Here is a 24857-nt window from a genome sequence, read left to right on the forward strand (position 1 = left end):
AGGTAAAATTACTGTGTATTACATAGAGTGCTACAAAATTACTATACAGTATAGTACTGTACTGTGGCACTACAGGTTGCAAAGCTTGTATTCTTAATGTCCAGTTGTCTTCTGTATCAGCAGACCAAATCCACTACTTCAGAAGACAACTTGACAATCATAATTCAGGAGATGTGGATGATCAGCATTATCACACACCCCTCCCCACTAATAGTCCATTAATGAGAGGTTTCGCTGTAGCTGCTATTAGAAATTTCTCCAAGCCACAGACTCCTGAAGCCATAAGATTCTTTGTTGGCTTAACAGAATTCTACAGATCTTTTATTAAAGATTTTTTCATGTAATACAGCTCTTTTGATTGACCAGTTCAAGATGATATGTTCCTTTGTGACTTCAGTCAAGAATAAGTATTTCAATTTCTAAAACCAAAAATCACCTCTTTTATTCTTACATTCCCCAATTTGAAGAAACCCTTGTACCAGACCACAGATGCTAGCACGATTAGAATAGGTGCCAACTCAGTGCACAAGACATGGCAAGTACAATCCCATTACTGAACAGGAAGCCTTAGCCATTGTTGGGGTTCTACAACATTTTCATAATGTCATATATCAGTACCCAGTCCATATGCTGATGGGTCATGCACCACCAGTCCCTCTGTTGTAGAATAAACAACTGACTGGATATTTAGCAAGATGATCTTTGACCATCCAGAAGTTTAACCTTACTTTTGCATACATGTCTGACAGCAGAATGTGGTGCTGATGCCTGGTTATGTCATGTTGGTGTAAATGAAGTGGATTCTCCTTTCATAGCTGAGAACATTATATGTACTCAGAAGTAATCAAATTTGGTCTAATGTAATTAGTTCCTAACCAAAGGGGGCAACAGCTTATCAGAAGTCACCTACACCAATCAGTAACTTAGTACTGAATAATGATTTGCTGTACAGAGTTGCCAGTACTGGTAGTCATTGTCACACTGTATGTACATCGGTTAGTGATACCTTCAACATTAGTGGATACAGCCCTGTAGCTAATCCACAATGTTCCTGATGTTGCCTACCTAGTCTAGGACTGCTTTAATAAGAAAGGTTGAAGTACTACTGGTCTAGCATGGCAAATGATATATTTAAGTACAGCATTGTGAAAAATGAATGTTCTGCAAGGGTAACATAGAGGGCCCCAACCAAATTCAGACTTATCTCACCATCAACAAGGCTTGGGAAAGTCTCTATTGACCTGACTAATTTCCAGCCTTCACAGCAAGGTAGCAAACATTTGTGTTTTGGGAGTGGTATGTAGACTGTTGTCTACATACCACTCCCAAGTCTATTGTTACTGACAATGAGGACCAGTTTTACACTATTGTACTCAGTCAACAAGCTGTGTGATCTTTACAAAATAAAGACATCAACCACTGTAGCACACCATCCTGCTAGTAATGGCTTAACAAGGAGCAAGAGTAAAAAAGTTATTAATGCATTTAAGGTAACTAGCTCCTAACAAACAGCCCTGATATGCAGTGTACCATCAATTCTCCCCTAAATTTAACAGCAGAAGTATCACTGCATTATACCCTGTATGGTGTTGACAACAAACTTCCTCAAGAGCTGTTATATTCACCACCTACACCAATTTACAATGTTAATGACTATGTCTTGACCAGAACATGTGATGCTCAACTTATCTTTAAGAGTGAAAGAAGCCTTTAAATGGCTACTGTTGAATTTATCAGAATAGAGAATGCAAATGATCAGAAAAGTACAGTACCATCACCGACACTTTTTTTTGGTTATTAAATTCACATAATCAACCCTGTCATTTTCCTGACCCTTGCTGCATTCACCTTGTGCTTTACAAGCAACATATCTTCTGACGTAATTATCAAAAGCCTTTTACCTACGGTCATTTAGAAAGTCTTCATTCTTCCCAAGTCAAAATTTTAGAAATTTATCCCCCTGATCATTATTTTCATTTGCTCACTGAAAGACACTGTTGATGTTATTTTGTAATTTCTCAGTGTCCTGTTGTGAGGGATTATGTGCATGAGATTAACCCTTAGTCAAAGGCAGATTTTCACAGTAAGCAAGGCAGTTAAAATTAAAAAAAAATATATATATATTTTGGCAACTGACTGTTATCGATGCAAGGCTAAAACAGCATGAAACAAATACAAGTCATAATAGAATGAACAATCTGAACATGTGGAGTTAAGTCAAAATAATAAGAATAACAATTTTGATACAAGTGAAATGCAAGTAACACTAGAACCAACAGGTCATTCAGAGCTCAATACAGTGAGGATTTTACACTTGCATGCATATGTACAGAAGCTAAAAAACTTACCATAAAAATCCCTGACAAACTAACACTTCGTAAAACAAATGCAACCACACAAAATACATACTCAGCATCTGTTAAAAAACCATCAAGTTCTAATTCAGAAAAGTAGTGTCAAGTGGACCAAACCAATTTCCCCATTTTCTGGGTGTACTGGGTTACCATAAACAAAATTTCTTTCCAATTGGAGAATTAGTTTTGGGTTAATTTGATATAGTTTGCCTTCATAACCATTTTTTTTTTTTTTTTTGGACATGTTATTTACCACTCACACAGCCTATTCTATAATTTTGACTTTAACCATTAGGTTAACAGTAACTAAATAAAATTCTAATTATTTTTTTTTCCTTACTGACACACCAGCCATCTCCCACAAAGGCAGGGTGACCAGAAAAAGACAAATACTTACGCCTTCACTCAATTACTGTCTTACCAGGGGTACACCATCATTACATCTCAGATGCCCCTCCAAACTACAATATCTCCACCACCACCCCTTCCTCAAATTGCAGGCACTGTAATTTCTACCTCCTGGACTCAAGCCCGGTTAACTAATTTCTTGAATCCCTTCATAAAAGTTGCCCTGTTGACACTCAAGTCATGAAAGCCACTTGTTTCCACTCATATATAACATACTCACACAAACACTTGTTGGATGTCCAAGCCTTTAATATACAAAACTTCCTTTACCCCCTACCTCCAACCTTTCCTAGGACAACCCCTATCCTGCCTTCCCTCCACTACAGATTTATACACCTTCCAAGTCATCCTATTACGTTCCACCCTCTAAATGTCCAAATCACCTCAATAACCCTTCGTCAGCTCTCTGGATAATACTTTTAGTAACTCTGCACCTTCTAATCTCCAAACTACACACTCTCTACATGATAATTACATCACTGCCTCCAGCCTCCTCCTCACTGTAAAATTTAACACCCATGCTTCATGCCCATTTCAGAGTGCTGGTACCTATATACCCTGACACTTTATTCTTTTTGCCTTCATAGATAAATGTTCTTTGTCTCCACATTTTCCTCAATTCACCATCCACTTTTTCTTTTACATTAATCATAAATCTAATGGGGAAGCGGAACAGAATTCTTCCTCCGTAAGCCATGTGTGTTGTAAGAGGCAACTAAAATGCTGGGAGCAAGAAGCCAGTAACCTCTTCTCCTGTATACATTACTAAATTTAAAAAGATACTTTTGTTTTTCGGTCACCCCTGCTTTGGTGGGATACAGCCAGTTTGTTGAAAGAAGAGTTAATCAACAATGCAGAAATACAGTAAACGACCTCTGATAAAGGAAATGTAAATTGGCCTTAATTTAAAAAATCTTGTTAAAAAATAATTGCCAGGGAGAAAACATGTGGTTTTAATTCAAATTCGTGACTCGGTCATTTTTGTCTCCTCTAGGCGATATTAGATTATGGCTATATTATATGTTACAATGGCAGTGTTCTTGGTCCTCTGCATTTCCTCATATACATCAATGATCTACCATAGGTGTGTCAACAACTTTGACATGTTCTGTTTGAAGTTGAAATGACTTGTCATCTCCCACCCAAATCCAAATTCTCCCAATAACTACTGTTAATAAAGAGCTCATGAAGATATTTACCTGATTTACCATGATGTTTTGGAAAAGAGCTACAAATGTCCAACTAAATCTTATGATCGATGGTTCTCCCATTAGAAGATAAAACAAAGGAAAACTCTTATTTTTGACAACAACTTGAAATTCCACACCCACATTCAGCACAACAAAAAGAAAAATAATTATCCAAATCAGTTGGCATCCTCCCTTAGATACATTACTATGTACCTCAGACAGCACTATTTATATTATACTACTGTCTCATCTATCTCTATCTCACCTATGCTATTTGTGCCTGGGGATCTACTACAGCAAACCACCTAGAGGCAACAACAACTCAACAAAAAGTGGCTGTACGAATGATCACCCAATCTAGTGTCAAACAACACTTTCCTACTCTTCGAAACTCTACACTTTAACACACAAAGAATTCATTCATACTACTGCAAATACTACATATATAGGACAATCACTTCCAGCATCAATCCTGCCCTGATGCTCTTTCTTGATAGCTTCAAGAGAGCTCATAAGCATAATACCAAACACAAATGATATTCCGTGTGTCCAAATCAACCTATGTAAAAACTCAATGTGCATAAAAGGACCTAAAATCTGGAACTCTGCCTGAAGATTCCCAAGGTTCTCCTATCTGCCAACCACTTTTGTCAAAGCCATTAAAAAACACATTACCTTAATGTGATTCTGAAAATAATTTATTATACCAAAAAATTCTGAAACTCTACCTTTTAAAATTTAAAAAAAAAAAAAAAAATTAAATTTTGGACCCTGTGGACAGGTTTCAGCTCGGGGGGTTTGGACCCTGAAAGGGTTAAAACTAACATAATTACTAGACAATGAGGTACATAATACATGAGAATAAGAATACTTAATCTATATTATATTGAAGGTATTCAGTAATTCATTAAAAAAAAAAAGTTACAGATATATTAAAGATGAAGCTGGGTACCTGAATTAAAAAAAAAATGTCTTCCTAGTAACAAATGAAAGTTGACGAAAGGACGGCATAAGAGCAGGGACAATATTGGATAAAAGATAGAGTTTCAGGATTTATTTGGTATAATAAATTGTTTTCAGAATCACATTATGAAATGGTAGAGAACCTTTTTCTGAAGGAAAACTGATGAAATTACACTTGCAAGTTTTGCTGTATCAGTGATATTTACGCATCAGCGATTTTGCCCACTCTGACTCCCATTTTAGGCCAATTACATTATTCCAGTTGACCAAATTCTTAGCTATTTCGCTAGTATTACTTCTATTTTATCGATTGAGCACAGAAATTGCCCAATCAACTACACATTTCAACTACCCAATAAAGTGATCAGAAATTGGTAATTTGGCCAATTTTACACAAAGTTCAAAATATTCCAGTTTCAAAATAGGGTCCAGAATAAACAATGCAAGCATTTCTGGCACTAAAATAACATTTCCTCAGTTCATTAGTTATGTTTCCAGGCTTTACTAGTGAATTCCATTTTAGCTTTTTATTCAAGTAAAGAATTTTTATTCACACCAAAATATTGGGCAATATTGTAATAATTGTATAAATAACATTAGTGCATTCTTTTTTTTTTTCAACAAGTCAGCCGTCTCCCACCGAGGCAGGGTGACCCAAAATGAAAGAAAATCCCCAAAAAGAAAACACTTTCATCATCATTCAACACTTTCACCTCACTTATACATAATCACTGCTTTTGCGCATTTGTGAACGCATATTAGACCCACCAGTTGACATGTATAGGACACATGACGTCGTTTGTCTACTCTTGAACACCAGCAAAAATTGAACATATCTGCTAATTTGAACTCAGTTTTAAGAAGCAAAAATATTCAGTTTTTGCCAATATACCAGAAGACAGGTAAGGCCCTACTACAACCTTCAGTATGCTTGACAGCTTTTTTTAATAGGTCTGATTCAATTACTGGCATGTCATAAACCATGACCAATCATACATGGTGATATTTTATTATCCAAGAAATAGAGTAAATCTTCCATTTTTGTGCAATTAAGAATTCAAAATGGAAGCCAAACGTAATATGAGAGAGGCCTGGGGATGTGACTAATGAACAGAGAAAATGTTTTAGTGCCAGAAATGTCCACACTGTTTATTTTGGACTATTTTCAAACTGGTATTTTTTATATTTTGTGTAAAATTGGCCAAATTACCAACTTCTGTGTACTTTATAGGGTAGTTGAAATAGTTGAATGGGTGGTTTCTCATGCTCAATCAATAGAACAGAAGGCATTGCCTGAAACGCTCTCCAGGCATACTCCAGGACTCAGAGAGAGCAAAATCGATGATTTGTAAATTGCGCCAAGACTCCTAACTTTGCGCCTGCGTAATTCCATAGGTTTTCCATCAAATTCTGTACTTTTGGTGTTATTACCTTCAGAGAAGGATTTTCTACAATTTCAGAACCAATTTTTTTTTTCATTACCTTCAGAGAAGGATTTTCTACAATTTCAGAACCAATTTTTTTTTCAAGTTTACACAGAGCAAAATTAATTTCAGGGGTCTGGACAGTGAAAGAGTTAATACAGAACTCAAGTCTGGCTAACTAGGGTCCCCTGAATCCCTTCATAGATGTTACAATGAAATACTTCAGTAGCACCTCAAATCTCAAAAACCACTCATCTTCATTCTAATCTAACAAAGAAATAACCCGCATGGAAGAGAATGAAACTTACGACGACATTTTGGCCTGACTTACCAGTCATGGTACTGTACATTTTTATTCTTTCTAATCTAACTTGTTCACACATGCCTGCTGAACATTCACACCCCAATTAATTATTTCCTTCACATCCTTCTTCCAAACTTTCCTGAGGCATCTCCAACTTTACCTTCTGTTCACTCCATACCTACACACCTTGATCAACCTGTCTGGAATGAATACATGGAATTCAAGGAAACAAGCTAGTCAAACATAAAGAGGGAAAACTGGTGATGCTGCTGTTTAGAGAATCATTGGAATTGAGATGTCAGCACACTTCTAGCAAGACAGCTATTGAATGAATGATGGTGAATGAGTGCAACTACACAAAAAATATACAGCAAGTGAAAATACCTGGTAAAAAATGGTAAAGTGCACACAAATATAATATTGTAGCACTGAATGACCATCAAGGGTTTCACACTATTCATAAATATGAGTAAAATACTGTATAAAAAAATTTAAATACCTAAACTTTTTACACAAATGATCTTCAAAACTAAATATCACCCATTAACTCTCATCATTTAGTTAATGGAGCCTGGCCAAAGGATTGTCTCTTCTTAATTACATTTCATACATTGGTAAAAAAAAAAGCAGGGGCCATCAATGTAGTAAAGGTTTATTAATATAAGTTCAATCTGTTATATTTTAAAGTTTCAAGAATTAGCTTTTGAAAATTTTAAATGTGCAAGTAGTAAGTGACTATAATTTTCTTAAGAGCATTTTATATTAATGCTATCATTATTTACTTATATTTCACTGTGCAAAAATTTCACTACCGGTGATGACCACCTACTTTATAACAAAAAGAAAAATAACACTCACCATCTGGTGGGCCTGTTGACTTCCAGGTGGACCAGAGGAAGATGGGTGAACCTCCTGGCCACCATCTTCACTATAGCTTTCCAGCATACCAAATCCTCCACCAATTTCACCTGTACCAAGCCACTGTAAACAAAAAAGAAAATATGAAAAAAAAAAAAATACATTATTTAAGCATAATTTAAAAAAATCAAGATACAAGGATAGGGAACCAAATTATTTAAAACAGGATCACCTGCATTTTTGTGGTCTGGTGCCACCGAGTTAGAAGAAATTTTATACAATGTAGTAATGTTTACCTGAATAAACTTCACAAGTTTGTTATACCACGAACTTTATATTAAACATATTCCATTACCTAACCTAGACAATGTTACTGACAACTACAAATATTGTGAGTTGGGGTTTACATCAAGCATTATACGGCTTTTTAAAAAAATTATAATCAGAACACACAAAGGCTAATATTAAACCATGCCTGGCATTACAGAAATGCTACTGAGTCAGCAGGTTTTCTGTTTAGCTGGAAGCATAAGAATTGCCAACCGAAACTCTTTAGCTAAAATTTTAACTATGAGTGGCCGTCATGTAGATTTACATTACTGATGCCAGGATCCCTCACAAAGATCTACAGCGGGCTCAGCTCAGTCAGGTAAGATGCGAGCAGAAATTTTTTGCCTAGATAGAAGAGAATGGGTCTGTTTGCATGGTATAAAAAAAAAACCTGTCCCAGGCAGTACATGATGGTAAAAAGAAAACTGACTGACGGGTTTAAAAATAGGTGGTTTGTTAGATGGTTTTTATGACTTTATTGGCTATTTCTTGGTATTATTTGACAGAATGGAAGACATACTACTGGAATAAAGATGATTTTGGTTGGTTTTCAAGAATGGAAGCAGCTTGAAATTGGGATCAAATTAGCAAATAGATTTTTACTGATTTTCCTGAGAATGGGTAAGGCTCCCCTACACTCTCTGATCTGTTTTGTGTGTTTTTATTAGGTCTGATTCAATTACTATTTGGACCCTGTAAAACAATCATTCCAGGTAAATATTTAATTACCCAAGAAAAAGGGCAACTCTTCTCTTTTTTTGTGATTATGAATTCAAAATGGAAGGTAAGTGTAAAATAGGACAGGCCTGAGGACGTGTTTAACCCTTTCAGGGTCCGTCCCATAGATCTACGGCTTTACGTTCAGGGTCCAAACCGTAGATCTACGTCATGAGCTCAGCTCACTCTGATAAACTGTGAGTGGTACACTTGGGCCTAGATATGAGAGAATACATCTATGTGGTATGTGTGCACCACATAAAACAAATCCTGCAGCACACTGTGTATAATAAGAGAAAAAAAACTGAAACCAAGATTTTCGATTAAAACAGCAACTTTGCAGTGCTTTTTCGTATGTTTTTTATAGTTGTATTTGCAATTTCTTGGTCTCATTTGATAGAATGGAAGACATATTACAGAAATAGAGATGATTTTGATTGGTTTTAGCACTGGAAATGGCTTGAAACTGAGCTCAAAGTAGCAGAAATGTTAAATTTTTGCCGAAGTTCAAGAGTAAACAAACGACCTCACACGTCTAATACATGCCAGTTGGTGGGTCTAATATACATTCACAAATGTGGTGATGATATTTATACAATTATTACAATATTGCATAACAGTAAATCTTCTATTTTTTGGTGTGAATAAAAAATCAAAATGGGATTTATTTGTAAAGCCTCAAAACGTAACTAATGAACAGAGGAAATGTTAGTGCCAGGAATACCTACATTGTTTATTCTGGACGCTATTTTGAAATTGGAATATTCTGAACTTTGTGTTAAATTGGCCAAATTACCAATTTCCGATCACTTTATTTTGTAGTTGAAACAGTTGACTTGGCGATTTCTTGTGCTCAATCGATAGAATAGAAGTAATACTAGTGAAATAGCTAAGAATTTGGTCAACTGGAATGATGTAATTTGCCTAAAATGGGAGTCAAAGTCGGCAAAATCGCTGATTCGTAAATATCGCTGACACATCAGAATTCGCGAGAGCATAATTTGGTCAATTTTCCATCAAATTTCGTACTTTTTGTTTTATTGCCTTCACAAAAAGATTCTCTACCATTTCCTAAGAAAAAATAACAAATTTTTTTTTTTTTTGGAAAATTCTTGGACACTGGGGCACCACTTCTGATTTTGGCCTTGGAACCTGAAGGGGTTAATGAACGGAGGAAATATTGACCTAGTGCCAGCAATGTGGACATTGTTTATTACTGACAGTTTTTAATTTGGAATTTTTTTGATTTTGTGTAAAACTTGCCAAATTATCAACTTCTGTGCACTTTACAAGGTACAGTGGTCCCTCAATAATCGTCCATAATCCGTTCCTGGAAGTGGGACTATTATCGAAATGGACGATTTTCGAATCAATTTTCCCCATAAGAAATATTGTAAATCCAATTAATTCGTTCCAGACACCCAGAAGCATCAACAACAATTTTTTTTTTACCTAAAAGATAGATTTACATGCACAAAAGAATGAACATTCAACATGAGTTACCTTTATTGAAGGCTGTTGTTGATGAATGGAAGACAGGGAGGAGGAGAGAGGAAAGAGAGGTTATTTGGAAGAGGAATCCCCCTCCATAAGGACTCTAGGGCACTAATAAAATGTATAAATGAACATTGGTAATAGGGGTAGTTGATGAGTGGAACGGTCTGCCTAGTAGGGTGATTGAAGCTAAAACATTGGGTAGTTTCAAATTTAGGTTGGATAAATACACGAGTGAGAGGGGTTGGATTTGAGTCGGACTTGCACCTGAGCTTATTGCTTGGGTAGCATTTGTTCTGTTAGTGGGTTGGATTTGTGAAGGACCGGCCTAGTATGGGCCAACAGGCTTATTGCAGTGCTCCTCCTTTCCAATGTTCTAAAAGCTATGGCTTGGGTAGTTTCAAATTTAGGTTGGATAAATACACGAGTGAAAGGGGTTGGATTTGAGTCGGACTTGCGCCTGAGTTTATTGCTTGGGTAGCATTTGTTCTGTTAGTGGGTTGGATTTGTGAAAGACCGGCCTAGTATGGGCCAGCAGGCCTGTTCCAGTGTTCCTACTTTCTTAAGTTCTTATTTAACATCACACTTACCAGTAGGGTGATCGAGGCTAGGACCTTGGGTAGCTTTAAGAATAGAGTGGACAAATATACGAGTTGGAGGAGCTGAGTTTGATTTGTGTCATTGGGTACAAGAGTAAATTCTTGGGTAGCTTTGGGTGGAGGTCATTTTGATAAGGACCTGCCTTGTATGGGCCAGTAGACCTGCAGTGTTCTTCCATTGTTATGTTGAACATTAAAATGGTATAAAATACCGACAGGTTGTTAGGTAAGACACATATGCAACAGTTAGGTATCTTTATTCCGAAACGTTTCGCCTACACAGTAGGCTTCTTCAGTCGAGTACAGAAAAGTTGATAGAAGCAGAAGATACTTGAAGACGATGTAATCAGTCCATTACCCTTAAAGTTTTGAGGTGGTCAGTCCCTCAGTCTGGAGAAGAGCATTGTTCCATAGTATGAAACAATATGGAGATGAAGTGACAGGATGGAGCCTTATATAGTGCCAAGAGGTGAGACGTAGGTCACTAGAAGAGGTAAGAACTCAGATGTTGGGAGGTCAGGTCCCTCTCAAATCCAGCCGTTCTCACTAGTAGAGGTTGTCGAAGTTGATTGTAGGTCTGTACCAAGATACCCTTGTGTTGCAGTGTCTGACAGATTGAACATTAAAATGGTATAAAATACCGACAGGTTGTTAGGTAAGACACATATGCAACAGTTAGGTATCTTTATTGTTATGTTCTTATTGGCTATTTGTTTGTGTGAAGGAGGGATGGCAAGTTTATTGTTGGAGAATATGACACTAATATCAACTCTATGGCTTATTTATCTATCACAATTCAACTAATATGACATAATAAACAATATTAATAACATAAAAGGGAATATACTCTAGAATGAATAAAATAAGTCATTACGTATGTCACGAGTGGTGTTGTGTTGTGTTGTTGTTGGGTATATAAGGGCCACTGAGTGTAAGCCGTCCATAATGGTGGTGAAACAGCAGCTGAGGCGGCGGTGGTTTTTGTAGCCCTATATAACTCATTTGGGACTTGCAAATGAGTGGATAGAGTTATCAGAGCTTATTTATTGGGTAGCATTGAGAACTGGGTTGGGAAAATGTTTCGTTAGTGGGATGAATTGTAAAGGACCTGCCGAGCATGGGCCAACAGGCCTGCTGCAGTGATCCTCCTTTCTTATGTTCATCAACCACTATCACAACTGCTTCCACTCTACCACCACCATCTTTGCATTTTTCTACAAACTTTTTCATAAATTATGTGTTTCTCACATTCTTTACCACTAGAAGCTTTATTTTAGCCATGGTAGCTTATTTAGCACTTGCAAGCACTAAAATCAATGAAATATTATGAAATATTTTGTAGGAGCATGTGAGGGGACCGTCACTCACTGGTAAACAATGGCACACTGGCTGGGAAGGAAAGGCCGAGGCGGCTCAGAGCGTGAGTACGCGTCTGGGACGAAGGACTACTAGGACTATTAGCGAGTTACCGGACCATTTGCGAGCCAATATTTTGACGAAAAAACAGAACTATTTCCGAAATGGATGACTTTCAGGCCGGACGATTTTTGAGGGACCACTGTAGTTCTAATAGTTCAGTGGGCAGCTTCTTGTTCTCACTCAATAAAACAGAAGGCATACCATGGAAACAGCTAAGAATCTGGTCAAATGGAGTAATGGAATCGACTTAAAAACAGTGAAAGGGTTCAAGTATGACTTCCTTTGTCAGAAAGGAAGTTTTTAATGTGATTCATGCAGAACTGCTATGTTGTTTTACTGCAATTTCCCCAGCCAGTTCAATGTATTTCTGCAAATAGACTATTTTTCTTTCATTTTTTCATACTAGAAAAAATGAAAGAAAAATAATTTATTTGCAGAAATACATTGAACTGGCTGGGGAAATCTGCAGTAAAACAACATAGCAGTTCTGCATGAATCACATTAAAAACTTCCTTTCTGACAAAGCTCTGTGTGGACAAGGTGAATATGCTAAGCAGAATTCTGAACTGCAAAATGTATATTATGTTATCATGATCTGATGGAACAATGGAACAATTTATTTGCAAAATAAAATACATTATTATAGATGGATGTGAAAAAGCCCATGTGCATTACCTGAAGATTCAAGTTATGCAAAACTAGAAAATTAATACCAACATGAGTTACCTCTAAGAGTTCTGCTACCCAGTGCCTAATCAATGTACAAGAAATAATTAACAAGCCAACAGAGAAATCTTGAATCATCCTCAAGTAACCAATAAGAAAATCTTAACTCTTTCCCATGCAGAGCGAGTAAAGATACGAAGCAGTGTAGTTCTAGACCTGGGAAAATGTTTTCCAATCAATAACAACTGCTTGTAAGTGGGGATAATAACTGTCTGGACTCACTTTCTAACATTTTAAAAAACTATCAAACATATGGCAAAAGTCATGAAAGTAAAAAGGTCTAAGAACGAGCCAATCTATAACATAATAGCAGCAAATTCAAATACAGCCTCTCCTCACTTAACGACGGAGTTCCGTTCCTAAGACCACGTCAGTAAACGAATTCGTCTCTAAGTGAGGAGAGGCTGTATATTTGAATTTGCTGCTATTATGAACTGAGTTCCGTTTCGAAGACCACATCGCTAAATGAATTTGTTGCTAAGTGAGGAGCATACTACAGTGGACCCTCGATCAACGATATTAATCCGTTCCTGAGAGCTCATCGTTAGTTGAGTTAATTTTCCCCATAAGAAATAATGGAAATCAAATTAATCCATTCCAGACACCCCAAAGTATTGAAAAAAAAAAAATTTACCACATGAAATATTAATTTTAATACACACTTACCTTTATTGAAGATCTGGTGATGATTGATGGGATGGGAGGAGGGGAGTGTGTGGATGATTAGTGTTTAGAAGGGGAATCCCCTTCCATTAGGACTTGAGGTGTCAAGTCCTTTTCTGGGGTTACTTCCCTTCTTCTTTTAATGCCACTAGGACCAGCTTTAGTCACTGGACCTCTGTCGCCCACCATATCTGTCCATAGAGCTCTGTACCTCCTGTTCCTTTAAGATTTGCCTAAAATGGGCCACAATGTTGTCATTGTAATAGTCACCAGCAAGGCTTGCAATAGCTGTGTTAGGGTGATTTTCATCCATAAAGGTTTGCAGTTCAACCCACTTTGCACACATTTCCTTAATCTTTGAAGTAGGCACAATGGATTCCACAACTGGCATAGGCGTCTCAGGGTTAGCCCCAAACCCTTCAAAATCTTTCTTAATTTCCATACTAATTCTCACCGTTTTCATCACAGGATTGGCACTAGAAGTTTTCTTGGGGCCCATGGTGACTTATTTTGCAGGTGCAATCACTAAAAACGCTGTGATAACATGAAATGTTCCAATTGTATGTTTGGATGCGACCGCGGTGGCTGGCTTGTAAACACTGGCACCCACGGGACAAGTGAGGCGCGCTCAGGCCACACGTGGACGCGTCTTGAACGGAACGAATCGCGTTGGTCAAGTTTTTTAGCGCTAGTCGAGACAAAATTTTTGCGTTAGTCGGATTTAACATTATACGATGCCATCGTTGGTCGAGGGTCCACTGCATAATGGTAGTGGGTTTGTGTCAACCATCTTTGATATTCCTTTAATGTCACCTTTGCACCATTTATTTATAGTATACAGCCTCTCCTCACTTAGCGATGTACTCATTTACCAATGCCTTGGACTTACAACGGGCTCTATGACCAGTATTCATACCTAAATAATGTACATATATTACAGATGATTTCATAAGTGGTACACTTAGGAGTCTGTGGAGACAAAGAACTTTGTCCTTGGAGGCAAAGAGGGGAATGTATGAGAGTATAGTTTTACCAACGCTCTTATATGGGTGTGAAGCATGGGTGATGAATGTTGCAGCGAGGAGAAGGCTGGAAGCAGTGGAGATGTCATGTCTGAGAGTAATGTGTGGTGTGAATGTAATGCAGAGAATTCGTAGTTTGGAAGTTAGGAGGAGGTGCGGGATTACCAAAACTGTTGTCCAGAGGGCTGAGGAAGGATTGTTGAGGTGGTTCGGACATGTAGAGAGAATGGAGCGAAACAGAATGACTTCAAGAGTGTATCAGTCTGTAGTGGAAGGAAGGCGGGGTAGGGGTCGGCCTAGGAAAGGTTGGAGGGAGGGGGTAAAGGAGGTTTTGTGTGCGAGGGGCTTGGACTTCCAGCAGGCATGCGTGAGCATGTTTGATAGGAGTGAATGGAGACAAATGGTTTTTAATACTTGACGTGCTGTTGGAGTGTGAGCAAAGTAACATTTATGAAGGGGTTCAGGGAAACCGGCAGGCCGGACTTGAGTCCTGGAGATGGGAAGTACAGTGCCTGCACTCTGAAGGAGGGGTGTTAATGTTGCAGTTTAAAAACTGTAGTGTAAAGCACCCTTCTGGCAAGACAGTGATGGAGTGAATGATGGAGAAAGTTTTTCTTTTTCGGGCCACCCTGCCTTGGTGGGAATCGGCCAGTGTGATAATATGTGATAATACTGTATAAATATTTAAAAATATACCAGAAGTGGAAGTGGAACAGAATTCTTCCTCAGTAAGCCATGCGTGTTGTAAGAGGTGACTAAAATGCCGGGAGCAAGGGGCTAGTAACCCCTTCTCCCGTATAAATTACTAAATTTAAAAGAGAAACTTTCGTTTTTCTTTTTGGGCCACCCTGCCTTGGTGGGATATGGCCGGTATGTTGAAAGAAAGAATACCAGAAATGTTATAAATGGTGCAAAGGTGACATTAAAACAATATCAATGATGGTTGACAAACTCACTACCATTATAGTATGCTCCTCAGCGACGAATTTGTTTAATAACATGGTTTTAGCAACGGATCTCCATCGTTAAGTGAGGAGAGGTTGTATTTTTAAATGTTTATACAGTAGTAAACTGTACATTGCAATAAACAGAATAGAGGAAATCAGCTCTGAACATACATTACTATGGTATGAATACTGGTCAAAGAGCCTGTCATAAGTCTGAGTTGTCGGTAAATGAGTACGTCGCTAAGTGAGGAGAGGCTGTACTTTCAACATTTCGATGACCAAAGACTAATGTATCAAATATTTAAAATGTGATTGGCTGCAATACTTCTGTGATCACACAAATTACAAGGAGGTGAGGAGTTTCTAAAAGTACAGTGGACCCACAACTAACGGCAGCATTAAGTAATGGCAAATTCGTCTAACGGCACTCTTTGGCGTAAAAAAAAAATGCCTCTACCAACGTCGAAAAACTCATCTAACGACGTTTGTCCTGAACTTGTCCATGGGGCCAGAGCACGGCCTGAGTGGGCCCAGCCACTCCAAGACTCCATGTACAACCAGTGTTTACAAGCCATTTCGGTCGATTCCAAGTGTACCTGCGATATATTTTGTATTATTCAAGTGTCTTTAGTGCTTGTAACTGCTAAATAAGCCACCATGGGTCCAAAGAAAGTTTCTAGTGCCAGCCCTGTGATAAAGAAGGAAAGAAACATAATAAAATTCAAGAAAAAACTCGTAGCAAAGTACATACCAAAGTGGAGGAGGAAGAGAGAGGGGAGAATGTGCCTTCTGCAGTGATTCAGTGATTGTACGATACTAAAGCAGCAGGTATCGATAAAGCTATAGAGCCAGCCAGCGATGAAGTGTAGAATTAACAGTGTAGCAAGTAAGTTAAACGAGTAAGCGATAGAAAAACGACACGGAAGTAACTCTACAATGTAGTTGGATGTGTGTACATCCGCTGAACATACACTGCGCTGCTATCTTCCACTACCATAAACCTCTGCCAGCATCTCCTCCATCAAACTAACTAATTAAACTAACATCTCCAAGGTAAGGGTAAATATAAAAATGTAAGCATAAAAGTAAATATATTAGCATAAATAACAAAGGACCCCAATAGAAATACACAAGTCACTCTGACTCTTTTGGGTTATCCTAGGTACTTTACGCATGCTGCTATGTATGATAATCTATGTAACTATTTGTGTATACCTGAATAAACTTACTTATTTATAAATAAAAATTAAAATATTTCTTATTTATAAATTACAATGTAAATATTTCTTATTTATAAATTACATACATTGTTTAAGTGTGATGGCGGTGCCGGCAAAATCCTCCACCGCCACCAACATGGCTTCTCTCAGTGGCAGCCCTTAACCCTTTCAGGGTTTCCGATGTACTAGTACGGCTTATGCACCAGGGTTATTGATGTACTAGAACGCCTAAATTCTAGCGCCTTCAAATCTAGTGAGAGAAAGCTGGTAGGCCTACATATGAAAGAATGGGGTCTATGTGCACAGTATAAAAAAGTCCTGCAGCACACAGTGCATAATGAGAAAAAAAAAAAACTCCATGTTTTTGGTTTAAAACAGCGACTTTGCACTGTATTTTCGTATGGTATTTACGGTTGTATTCTAGTTTTCCTGGTCTCATTTTATAGAATGGAAGGCATATTACAGAAACTGAGATGATTTTGATCGGTTTCATAATGAAAAGTACCTTGAAATTGAGCTCGAAGTAGCAGAAATGTTCAATTTTTACCAAATTTCAAAAGTAAACAAATCATGCCAAGCGTCCAATAAACATCAACTGGCGAGTCTAATATTCTTTCACAAGTGCACTGATATTATTTATGCCATTTCTACACCATTTCTACAATAATGCAGTAGTCTGTATAACAGTAAATCTTCTATTTTTTGTGAGAATAAAAATTCAAAGTGGAAAGCAAAAGAGATGTAAGAGGGGCCTGGGGACGTGACTAGTGAACAGAGAAAATTTTTATTTTAGTGCCAGGAATGTCTGTCTTGCTTATTTTGGACCCTATTTGGAAACTGACATCTTCTGAAATTTGTGTGAAATTGGCAAAATTGCCAATTTGACCACTTTGTTGGATACTTGAAATCAGTAAATGGGTGGTTTCTTGTACTCATTCGATAGAAAAAATGGAGTTCTTGTGAAATAGGTATGATTTTTGTTGGTAGGTAAGACACACAGGCAACAGTTAGGCAACTTTATTCCGAAACGTTTCGCCTACACAGTAGGCTTCTTCAGTCGAATACAGAAAGTAGGCAGGAACAGTAGAGATGTGAAGACGATGTAATCAGTCCATCACCCTTGAAGTCATAGAATTTGAGGTTGTCAGTCCCTCAGCCTGGAGAAGTTCAGTTCCACAGTCAGGAACTATCTGAAGATCAAGCGACAGTGCGGAGACTTAAATACTGTCGGAAGGAGAGGTGCAGAGTAGTAGTAGTAGTGAGAATGTAGCCACTGAGAGGTCAGGTCCCTCTCAGATCCAACAGTTCTCACTTGAAAGGGTGTTTTCTGTACCAAGAGGCCATGTGTTGCAGTGTCTGACAAGATGAACATCAAAATGGTATACAATACCGACAGGTTGGTAGGTAAGACACATAGGCAACAGTTAGGCAACTTTATTCCGAAACGTTTCGCCTACACAGTAGGCTTCTTCAGTCGAATACAGAAAGCAGGCAGGAACAGTAGAGATGTGAAGACGATGTAATCAGTCCATCACCCTTGAAGTTGTAGAATTTGAGGTTGTCAGTCCCTCAGCCTGGAGAAGTTCAGTTCCACAGCCAGGAACTATCTGAAGATCAAGCGACAGTGCGGAGACTTAAATACTGTCGGAAGGAGAGGTGCAGAGTAGTAGTAGTAGTAGTGAGAATGTAGCCACTGAGAGGTCAAGTCCCTCTCAGATCCAACAGTTCTCACTTGAAAGGGTGTTTTCTGTACCAAGAGGCCATGTGTTGCAGTGTCTGACAAGATGAAGGGACTGACAATCTCAAATTCTACGACTTCAAGGGTAATGGACTGATTACATCGTCTTCACATCTCTACTGTTCCTGCCTACTTTCTGTATTTGACTAAAGAAGCCTACTGTGTAGGCGAAACGTTTCGGAATAAAGTTGCCTAACTGTTGCCTATGTGTCTTACCTACCAACCTGTCGGTATTGTACACCATTTTGATGTTCATCTTGTCAGACACTGCAACACATGGCCTCTTGGTACAGAAAACACCCTTTCAAGTGAGAACTGTTGGATCTGAGAGGGACCTGACCTCTCAATGGCTACATTCTCACTACTGTTACTACTCTGCACCTCTCCTTCCGACAGTATTTAAGTCTCCGCACTGTCGCTTGATCTTCAGATAGTTCCTGAGTGTGGAACTGAACTTCTCCAGGCTGAGGGACTGACAACCTCAAATTTTACGACTTCAAGGGTGATGGACTGATTACATCGTCTTCACATCTCTACTGTTCCTGCCTACTTTCTGTATTCGACTGAAGAAGCCTACTGTGTAGGCGAAACGTTTCGGAATAAAGTTGTCTAACTGTTGCCTATGTGTCTTACCTACCAACCTGTCGGTATTGTATACCATTTTGATGTTCATGATTTTTGTTGACTAGTACACTGAAATTGGCAGAAAACAGGGCTCAAAGTGGGCGAAATCGCCGATGCGTCAACATCGTCGAGACTGCTAACTTCACAAGAACGTAATTCCGTAAGTTTTCCATCAAATTTCATACTTTTGGTGTCATTATGATCGGGAAAAGATTCTCTATCATTTCATAAGAAATAATTTTTTTTTGTTTTTTTTTTTACAAAAAATTTTTGACCCTGAGAACGAGTTTAGGAGAGGGCTTCTCGACCCTGAAAGGGTTAAACCCAACAATAACACTTACACCATTTACTCCTCTCATACATTATGGCAAATTTTATTCATTCTAGAGTATATATCATGTTTCTATGTTATTAATATTGTTTATAATGTCATATTATATGAATTGTGATAGATAAATAAGCTGTACAGATGATATTAGCATTATATTGAAGCATAATAAACTTATCTTCCTCTTGCCTCCTACGTATCTGTCATACACCAACAAGTCGAGTTAGTAAAGATAAGTCAATAAAGGTAAGTGTGATGTTAAATGTTCATTTATCCATTTTATTAGTGCTTTATATTTATCTGTCATTGTTTTCTGTATGTATATTTATATTTAATCTTTAAAAAAAAATTTTTTTCATACTTTGGGGTGTCAGGAACGGATTAATTCTATTTCCATTATACCTCATGGGGAAAATTAATTCGACCAACGGCAAGCTCTCTGGAACAGATTAATGCTGTTGGTTGAGGGTCCACTGTATTATCCAGATGGGAGAGGAAGGGTTGTTCAGGTGGTTTCAACATTTAGAGAGGATGGAAAAAAATAAAGACTTGGAGGGCATATAAATCCGTAGTGGAAGGCAGGGTAAGGGTCATCCTAGGAAAGGTTGGAGGGAGGGGGTGAAGGAGGTTTTGTGGGCAAGGGGGCTTGGACTTCAGCATGCATGATCATGTTAGATAGGAGCAGAGATAAATGGTTTTTATGACCTGATGTGCTGTTGGAGTGTGAGCAATGTAACATTTATTAACCCTTTGAGGGTCCAAGCCGTAGATCTACGTCATGAGCTCAGCTCACTCACATAAACTGTGAAGGGTAAATTTGGGCCTAGATGAGAAAATGCATCTATGTGGTAAGTGTGCACCATATAGAACAAATCCTGCAGCATGCAGTACATGAGAAAAAGAATGCGATTGTGTTTTTGGATTAAAACACCGAATTTCCGGCGTATTTTCATATGGTTTTTAAGGTTGTATTTGCAGTTTCTTGGTCTCATTTGATAGAATGGAAGATATATTACAGAAATAGAGATCATTTTGATTGATGTTAGTACTGAAAATGGATTGACATTGAGCTCAAATTAGTGGAAATGTTCGATTTTTGCTGATGTTCAAGAGTAAACAAATGACGTCATGTGTCCAATACACGTCAACTGGTGGGTCTAATATATGTTCACAAATGAGCAGATACTATTTATATAACTATTACAATATTGCATAACAGTAAATCTTCTATTTTTTGCTATGAATAAAAGATCTTTATGTAAAAAAATAAAAATGGAATTCATCGATAAAGCCTGGAAACGTAACTAATAAACAGAGGAAATGCTATTTTAGTGCCAGGAATGCCTGCATTGTTTATTCTGGACCCTATTTTGAAACTGGAATATTTTGAACTTTGTGTGAAATTGGCCTAATTACCAATAAAACAGAAGAAATACTAGCGAAATAGCTAAGAATTTGCTCGACTGAAATAATGTAATTGGACTAAAATAGGAGTCAAAGTGGGCAAAATCGCCAATGCAGCAAAATTCACAATAGTGTAATTTCATCAATTTTCCATCAAATTTTGAGTTTTATTGTTTTATTAACTTCAGAAAAAGATTCTCTACCATTTCATAAGAAAAAATTAAAATTGTTTTTGAAAACTCTTGAACCCCTCGAAGGGTTAAATGATCAAGGAAACCAATTAGCCAGACTTGAGTCCTGGAGGTAAGAAGTACAGTGCCTGTGCTCTGAAGGGTGTTATGTTGCAGTTTTTTAACTATAGTGTAGGCATGTTTCTGGCAATACAGTGATGGAGTGAATGATGATGATTCTCCTTTTTCAGGTCACCCTCCCTTGGTGGAAAATGGCCTATGAGTTAATAAAAAAAATAAAATATAGGTCATACTGATCTCAACTAATCAATGAGTGTAATGGGACAACAGAATTTCTGTAATGTATTGCAGACATGGCATATGCTCTTAATTATATTATTCTGGGGAAGTGCTGAACTTGGGGAATGAGAAGAAAGTGGATTTGATCCAGGGAAAGATATAACATCAAAATCCTAAAAAAAAGAACCCCTCACTCACACCATGGTACTTTAAAGTGGACATCAATAAATAAGTGGACTAGAACAGTTTAAGCTAAAATGCAAGCACTGAAAAATAACAATGCGGTATTACTACTATACTATCGAGTATAAGTCATAAAACAAAACAATGGATATACTGTGGCTAAAATTTTTTAAGAATAAATGAAACACATCCAAAGGAAACATGACAAACATGAGCAGGAGACACTACTTACCCCTTGCATCCCCGAAGGCCCAGCTAACGCCTCCACAACTGCTTCTGGGAGTGGCTGAGGATGCTTGGGATCTAACTGATGGGCATATTTATTACCCTGTTCTTCCCCTCCTGTACTCGAATCTCCCCCACCCATAGATCCATAATCCATTCCAGAGTCCAACATCTCCCCTTGAGTGTCATCCACAGTATCTACAATTTCTTCTTTGACTAGAGTCTCATCTACATTATCCTGAAAACAATAAAAGTAATGGGTTGCATAATGAAATATCTGACATGCATTATATAAAACTATACAATTTGAAAGTCAAAAATCATACAGACAAATATAGCAGGTAGGGAGATGGCAGCTGGTGAGGTTAAATATGAACATGTGAATTTGACAGAGTTTGTGTGCGTGTGTGTGTGTGTGTGCGCATGTCTGTGTGCTTGTCTGTGTGTGTGTCTGTGTGTGTGTGTCTGTGTGTGTGCCTGTGTGTGTGTCTGTGTGTGTGTCTGTGTGTGTGTGTCTGTGTGTGTGCCTGTGTGTGTGTCTGTGTGTGTGTCTGTGTGTGTGTGTCTGTGTGTGTTTGTGTGTGTCTGTGTGTGTGTGTCTGTGTGTGTGTGTCTGTGTGTGTGTGTGTCTGTGTGTGTGTGTGTGTGTGTGTGTGTGTGTGTGTGTGTGTGTGTGTGTGTGTGTGTGTGTGTGTGTGTGTGTGTGTGTGTGTGTGTGTGTGTGTGTGTGTGTGTGTGTGTGTGTGTGTGTGTGTGTGTGTGTGTGTGTGTGTGTGTGTGTGTGTGTGTGTGTGTGTGTGTGTGTGTGTGTGTGTGTCTGTGTGTGTGTGTGTGTGTGTGTGTGTGTGTGTCTGTGTGTGTGTGTGTGTCTGTCTGTCTGTCTGTGTGTGGGGTGTTGACTCATCTGAGTCTTCAACTTCCAATTGTGACCTCTTCTTTCTGTGTCCCCTCCCTGGAACATTCTGTCTTTGTCCACCTTGTCTATTCCGTGCAGTATTTTATATGTCGTTATCATGTCTCCCCTGACCCTCCTGTCCTCCAGTGTCGTAAGGCCGAGTTCCCTTAACCTTTCTTCACAGGACATACCCCTTAGCTCTGGAACTAACCTTGTCGCAAACCTTTGCACTTTCTCTAATTTCTTGACGTGCTTGATCAAGTGCGGGTTCCAAACAGGCGCTGCATACTCCAGTATGGGCCTGACGTACACGGTGTACAGTGTCTTGAACGATTCCTTACTAAGGTATCGGAACACTGTTCTCAGGTTTGCCAGGCGCCCATATGCTGCAGCAGTTATCTGGCTGATGTGTGTTTCCGGAGACATGCTCGGTGTTATACTCACCCCAAGATCTCTCTCCTTGAGCGAGGTTTGCAGTCTTTGGCCACCTAGCCTATACTCCGTCTGCGATCTTCTGTGCCCTTCCCCGATCTTCATGGCTTTGCATTTGGCGGGATTAAATTCGAGAAGCCAGTTGCTGGACCAGGTGTCAAGTCTGTCCCAGTCTCTTTGAAGTCCTGCCTGATCCTCATCTGATTTAATTCTCCTCATTAACTTCACATCATCTGCAAACAAGGACACTTCTGAGTCTAACCCTTCCATCATGTCGATCACACATACCAAAAATAGCACCTATTCTAGGACCAACCCCTGTGGGACCCCACTTGTCACATGTGCCCACTGTGATACCTCATCACGTACCATGACTTCTTGTTGCCTCCCTGTCAGGTATTCTCTGATCCATTGCAATGCCCTTCCTGTTATATGCACCTGATCCTCTAGCTTCTGCACTAATCTCTTGTGAGGAACTGTGTCTAAGGCCTTCTTGCAGTCCAAGAAGATGCAATCAACCCACTCCTCTCTCATGTCTTACTTCTGTTACTTTATCATAAAACTCCAGAAGGTTTGTGACGCAGGCTTTGCCTTCCATGAATCCATGGTGGTTGGCGTTTATTCTCTTGTTCCATTCCAGGTGCTCCACCATTCTCCTCCTGATAATCTTCTCCATAACTTTGCATACTATACACATCAGTGACACAGGTCTATAGTTTAGTGCCTCTTTTCTGTCTCCTTTTTTAAAAATTGGGAACTACATTTGCCATCTTCCATACCTCAGGTAGTTGCCCAGTTTCCAAGGGTGTTGAAGATTGTGGTTAGTGGCACACACAGCATACCCACTCCCTCTCTAAGGACCCACGGGGAGATGTTGTCCAGTCCCATTGCCTATGAGGTATTGATGTCCCTTAGCAGCTTCTTCACCTCCTCATTTGTATGTCATCCAACACTTGTTGGTATATTCCTTGCTGGTGTCCCCCTCTGTTCTCTCCCCCCAGAGGCCATCCTGTCTCCACTGTAAGTACTTCCTTAAATCTCATGTTGAGCTCCTCACATACTTCTTGATCATTTCTTGTAAGTTCCCCACCTTCTTTCCTCAGCCTTATCACCTGGTCTTTGACTGTTGTCTTCCTCCTAATGTTGCTATACAGCAGCTTCTGGTCAGACTTGACTTTCGATGCTATGTTGTTTTCGTACTATCACTGGGCCTCCCTCATCTGTGCATGTTCGTTTCTGGCTCTTCTACTAATCTCCTTATCTTCCTGGGTCCTTTGCCTCCTGTACCTTTTCCATTCTCTGGTGCACTTAGTTTTTGCCTCCCTACACCTTCGAGTAAACCAAGGACTCGTTTTGGTCTTCCTATTATTTCTATTTCCCTTGGGAACAAACCTTTCCTCTGCCTCCTTACACTTCGTTGTTACATATTCCATCATCTCGTTTACTGATTTTCCTACCAGTTCTCTGTCCCACTGAACCTCCTGCAGGAAGTTCCTCATACCTGTGTAGTCCCCCCTTTTATAGCTTGGCTTTTCCCATTCAATTCCTGTTACCTTCTCCACTTGCAATTCTACTATACAATCAAAACTCAGAACCACGTGATTGCTAGCTCAAAGGGGCCTCTCATAAGTGATGTCTTCAATGTCTGAACTGCTCAGGGTGAACACAAGATCCAGTCTTGCTGGCTCATCCTCCCCTCTCTCTCTGGTAGTGTCCCCTGACATGTTGATGCATGAGGTTTTCAAGTACCACATCCATCATCTTGGCTCTCCATGTTTCGGGACCCCCATGTGGCTCCAGGTTTTCCCAGTCGATCTCCCTGTGGTTGAAATCGCCCATTACCAGTAACTTCGCTATGCTCGAGTGAGTTCTTCTTGCCACCTCACCCAGTGTGTCCACTATTGCTCTGTTGTTTTCTTC

General features: G+C 38.9%; 1 protein-coding gene across 29 annotated transcripts in view; it reads right to left on the reverse strand.

Annotated features, from left to right (window-relative positions):
- LOC128685738 (zinc finger and BTB domain-containing protein 7A) overlaps positions 1–24857 on the reverse strand; it is a 653624-nt gene that overhangs the window by 610584 nt on the left and 18183 nt on the right. For all 29 annotated transcript variants that reach the window (XM_070087957.1, XM_070087972.1, XM_070087971.1 and 26 more), the window contains exons 4-5: positions 21618–21848; positions 7502–7624 (exon numbers count right to left, since the gene is read on the reverse strand). In XM_070087957.1, coding sequence (XP_069944058.1) covers positions 7502–7624; positions 21618–21848 — 354 coding nt within the window. The remainder of the gene's footprint in view (positions 1–7501; positions 7625–21617; positions 21849–24857) is intronic.

Source organism: Cherax quadricarinatus, chromosome 23 (genome assembly GCF_038502225.1).
Source record: "Cherax quadricarinatus isolate ZL_2023a chromosome 23, ASM3850222v1, whole genome shotgun sequence".
NCBI lineage: Eukaryota > Metazoa > Arthropoda > Malacostraca > Decapoda > Parastacidae > Cherax > Cherax quadricarinatus.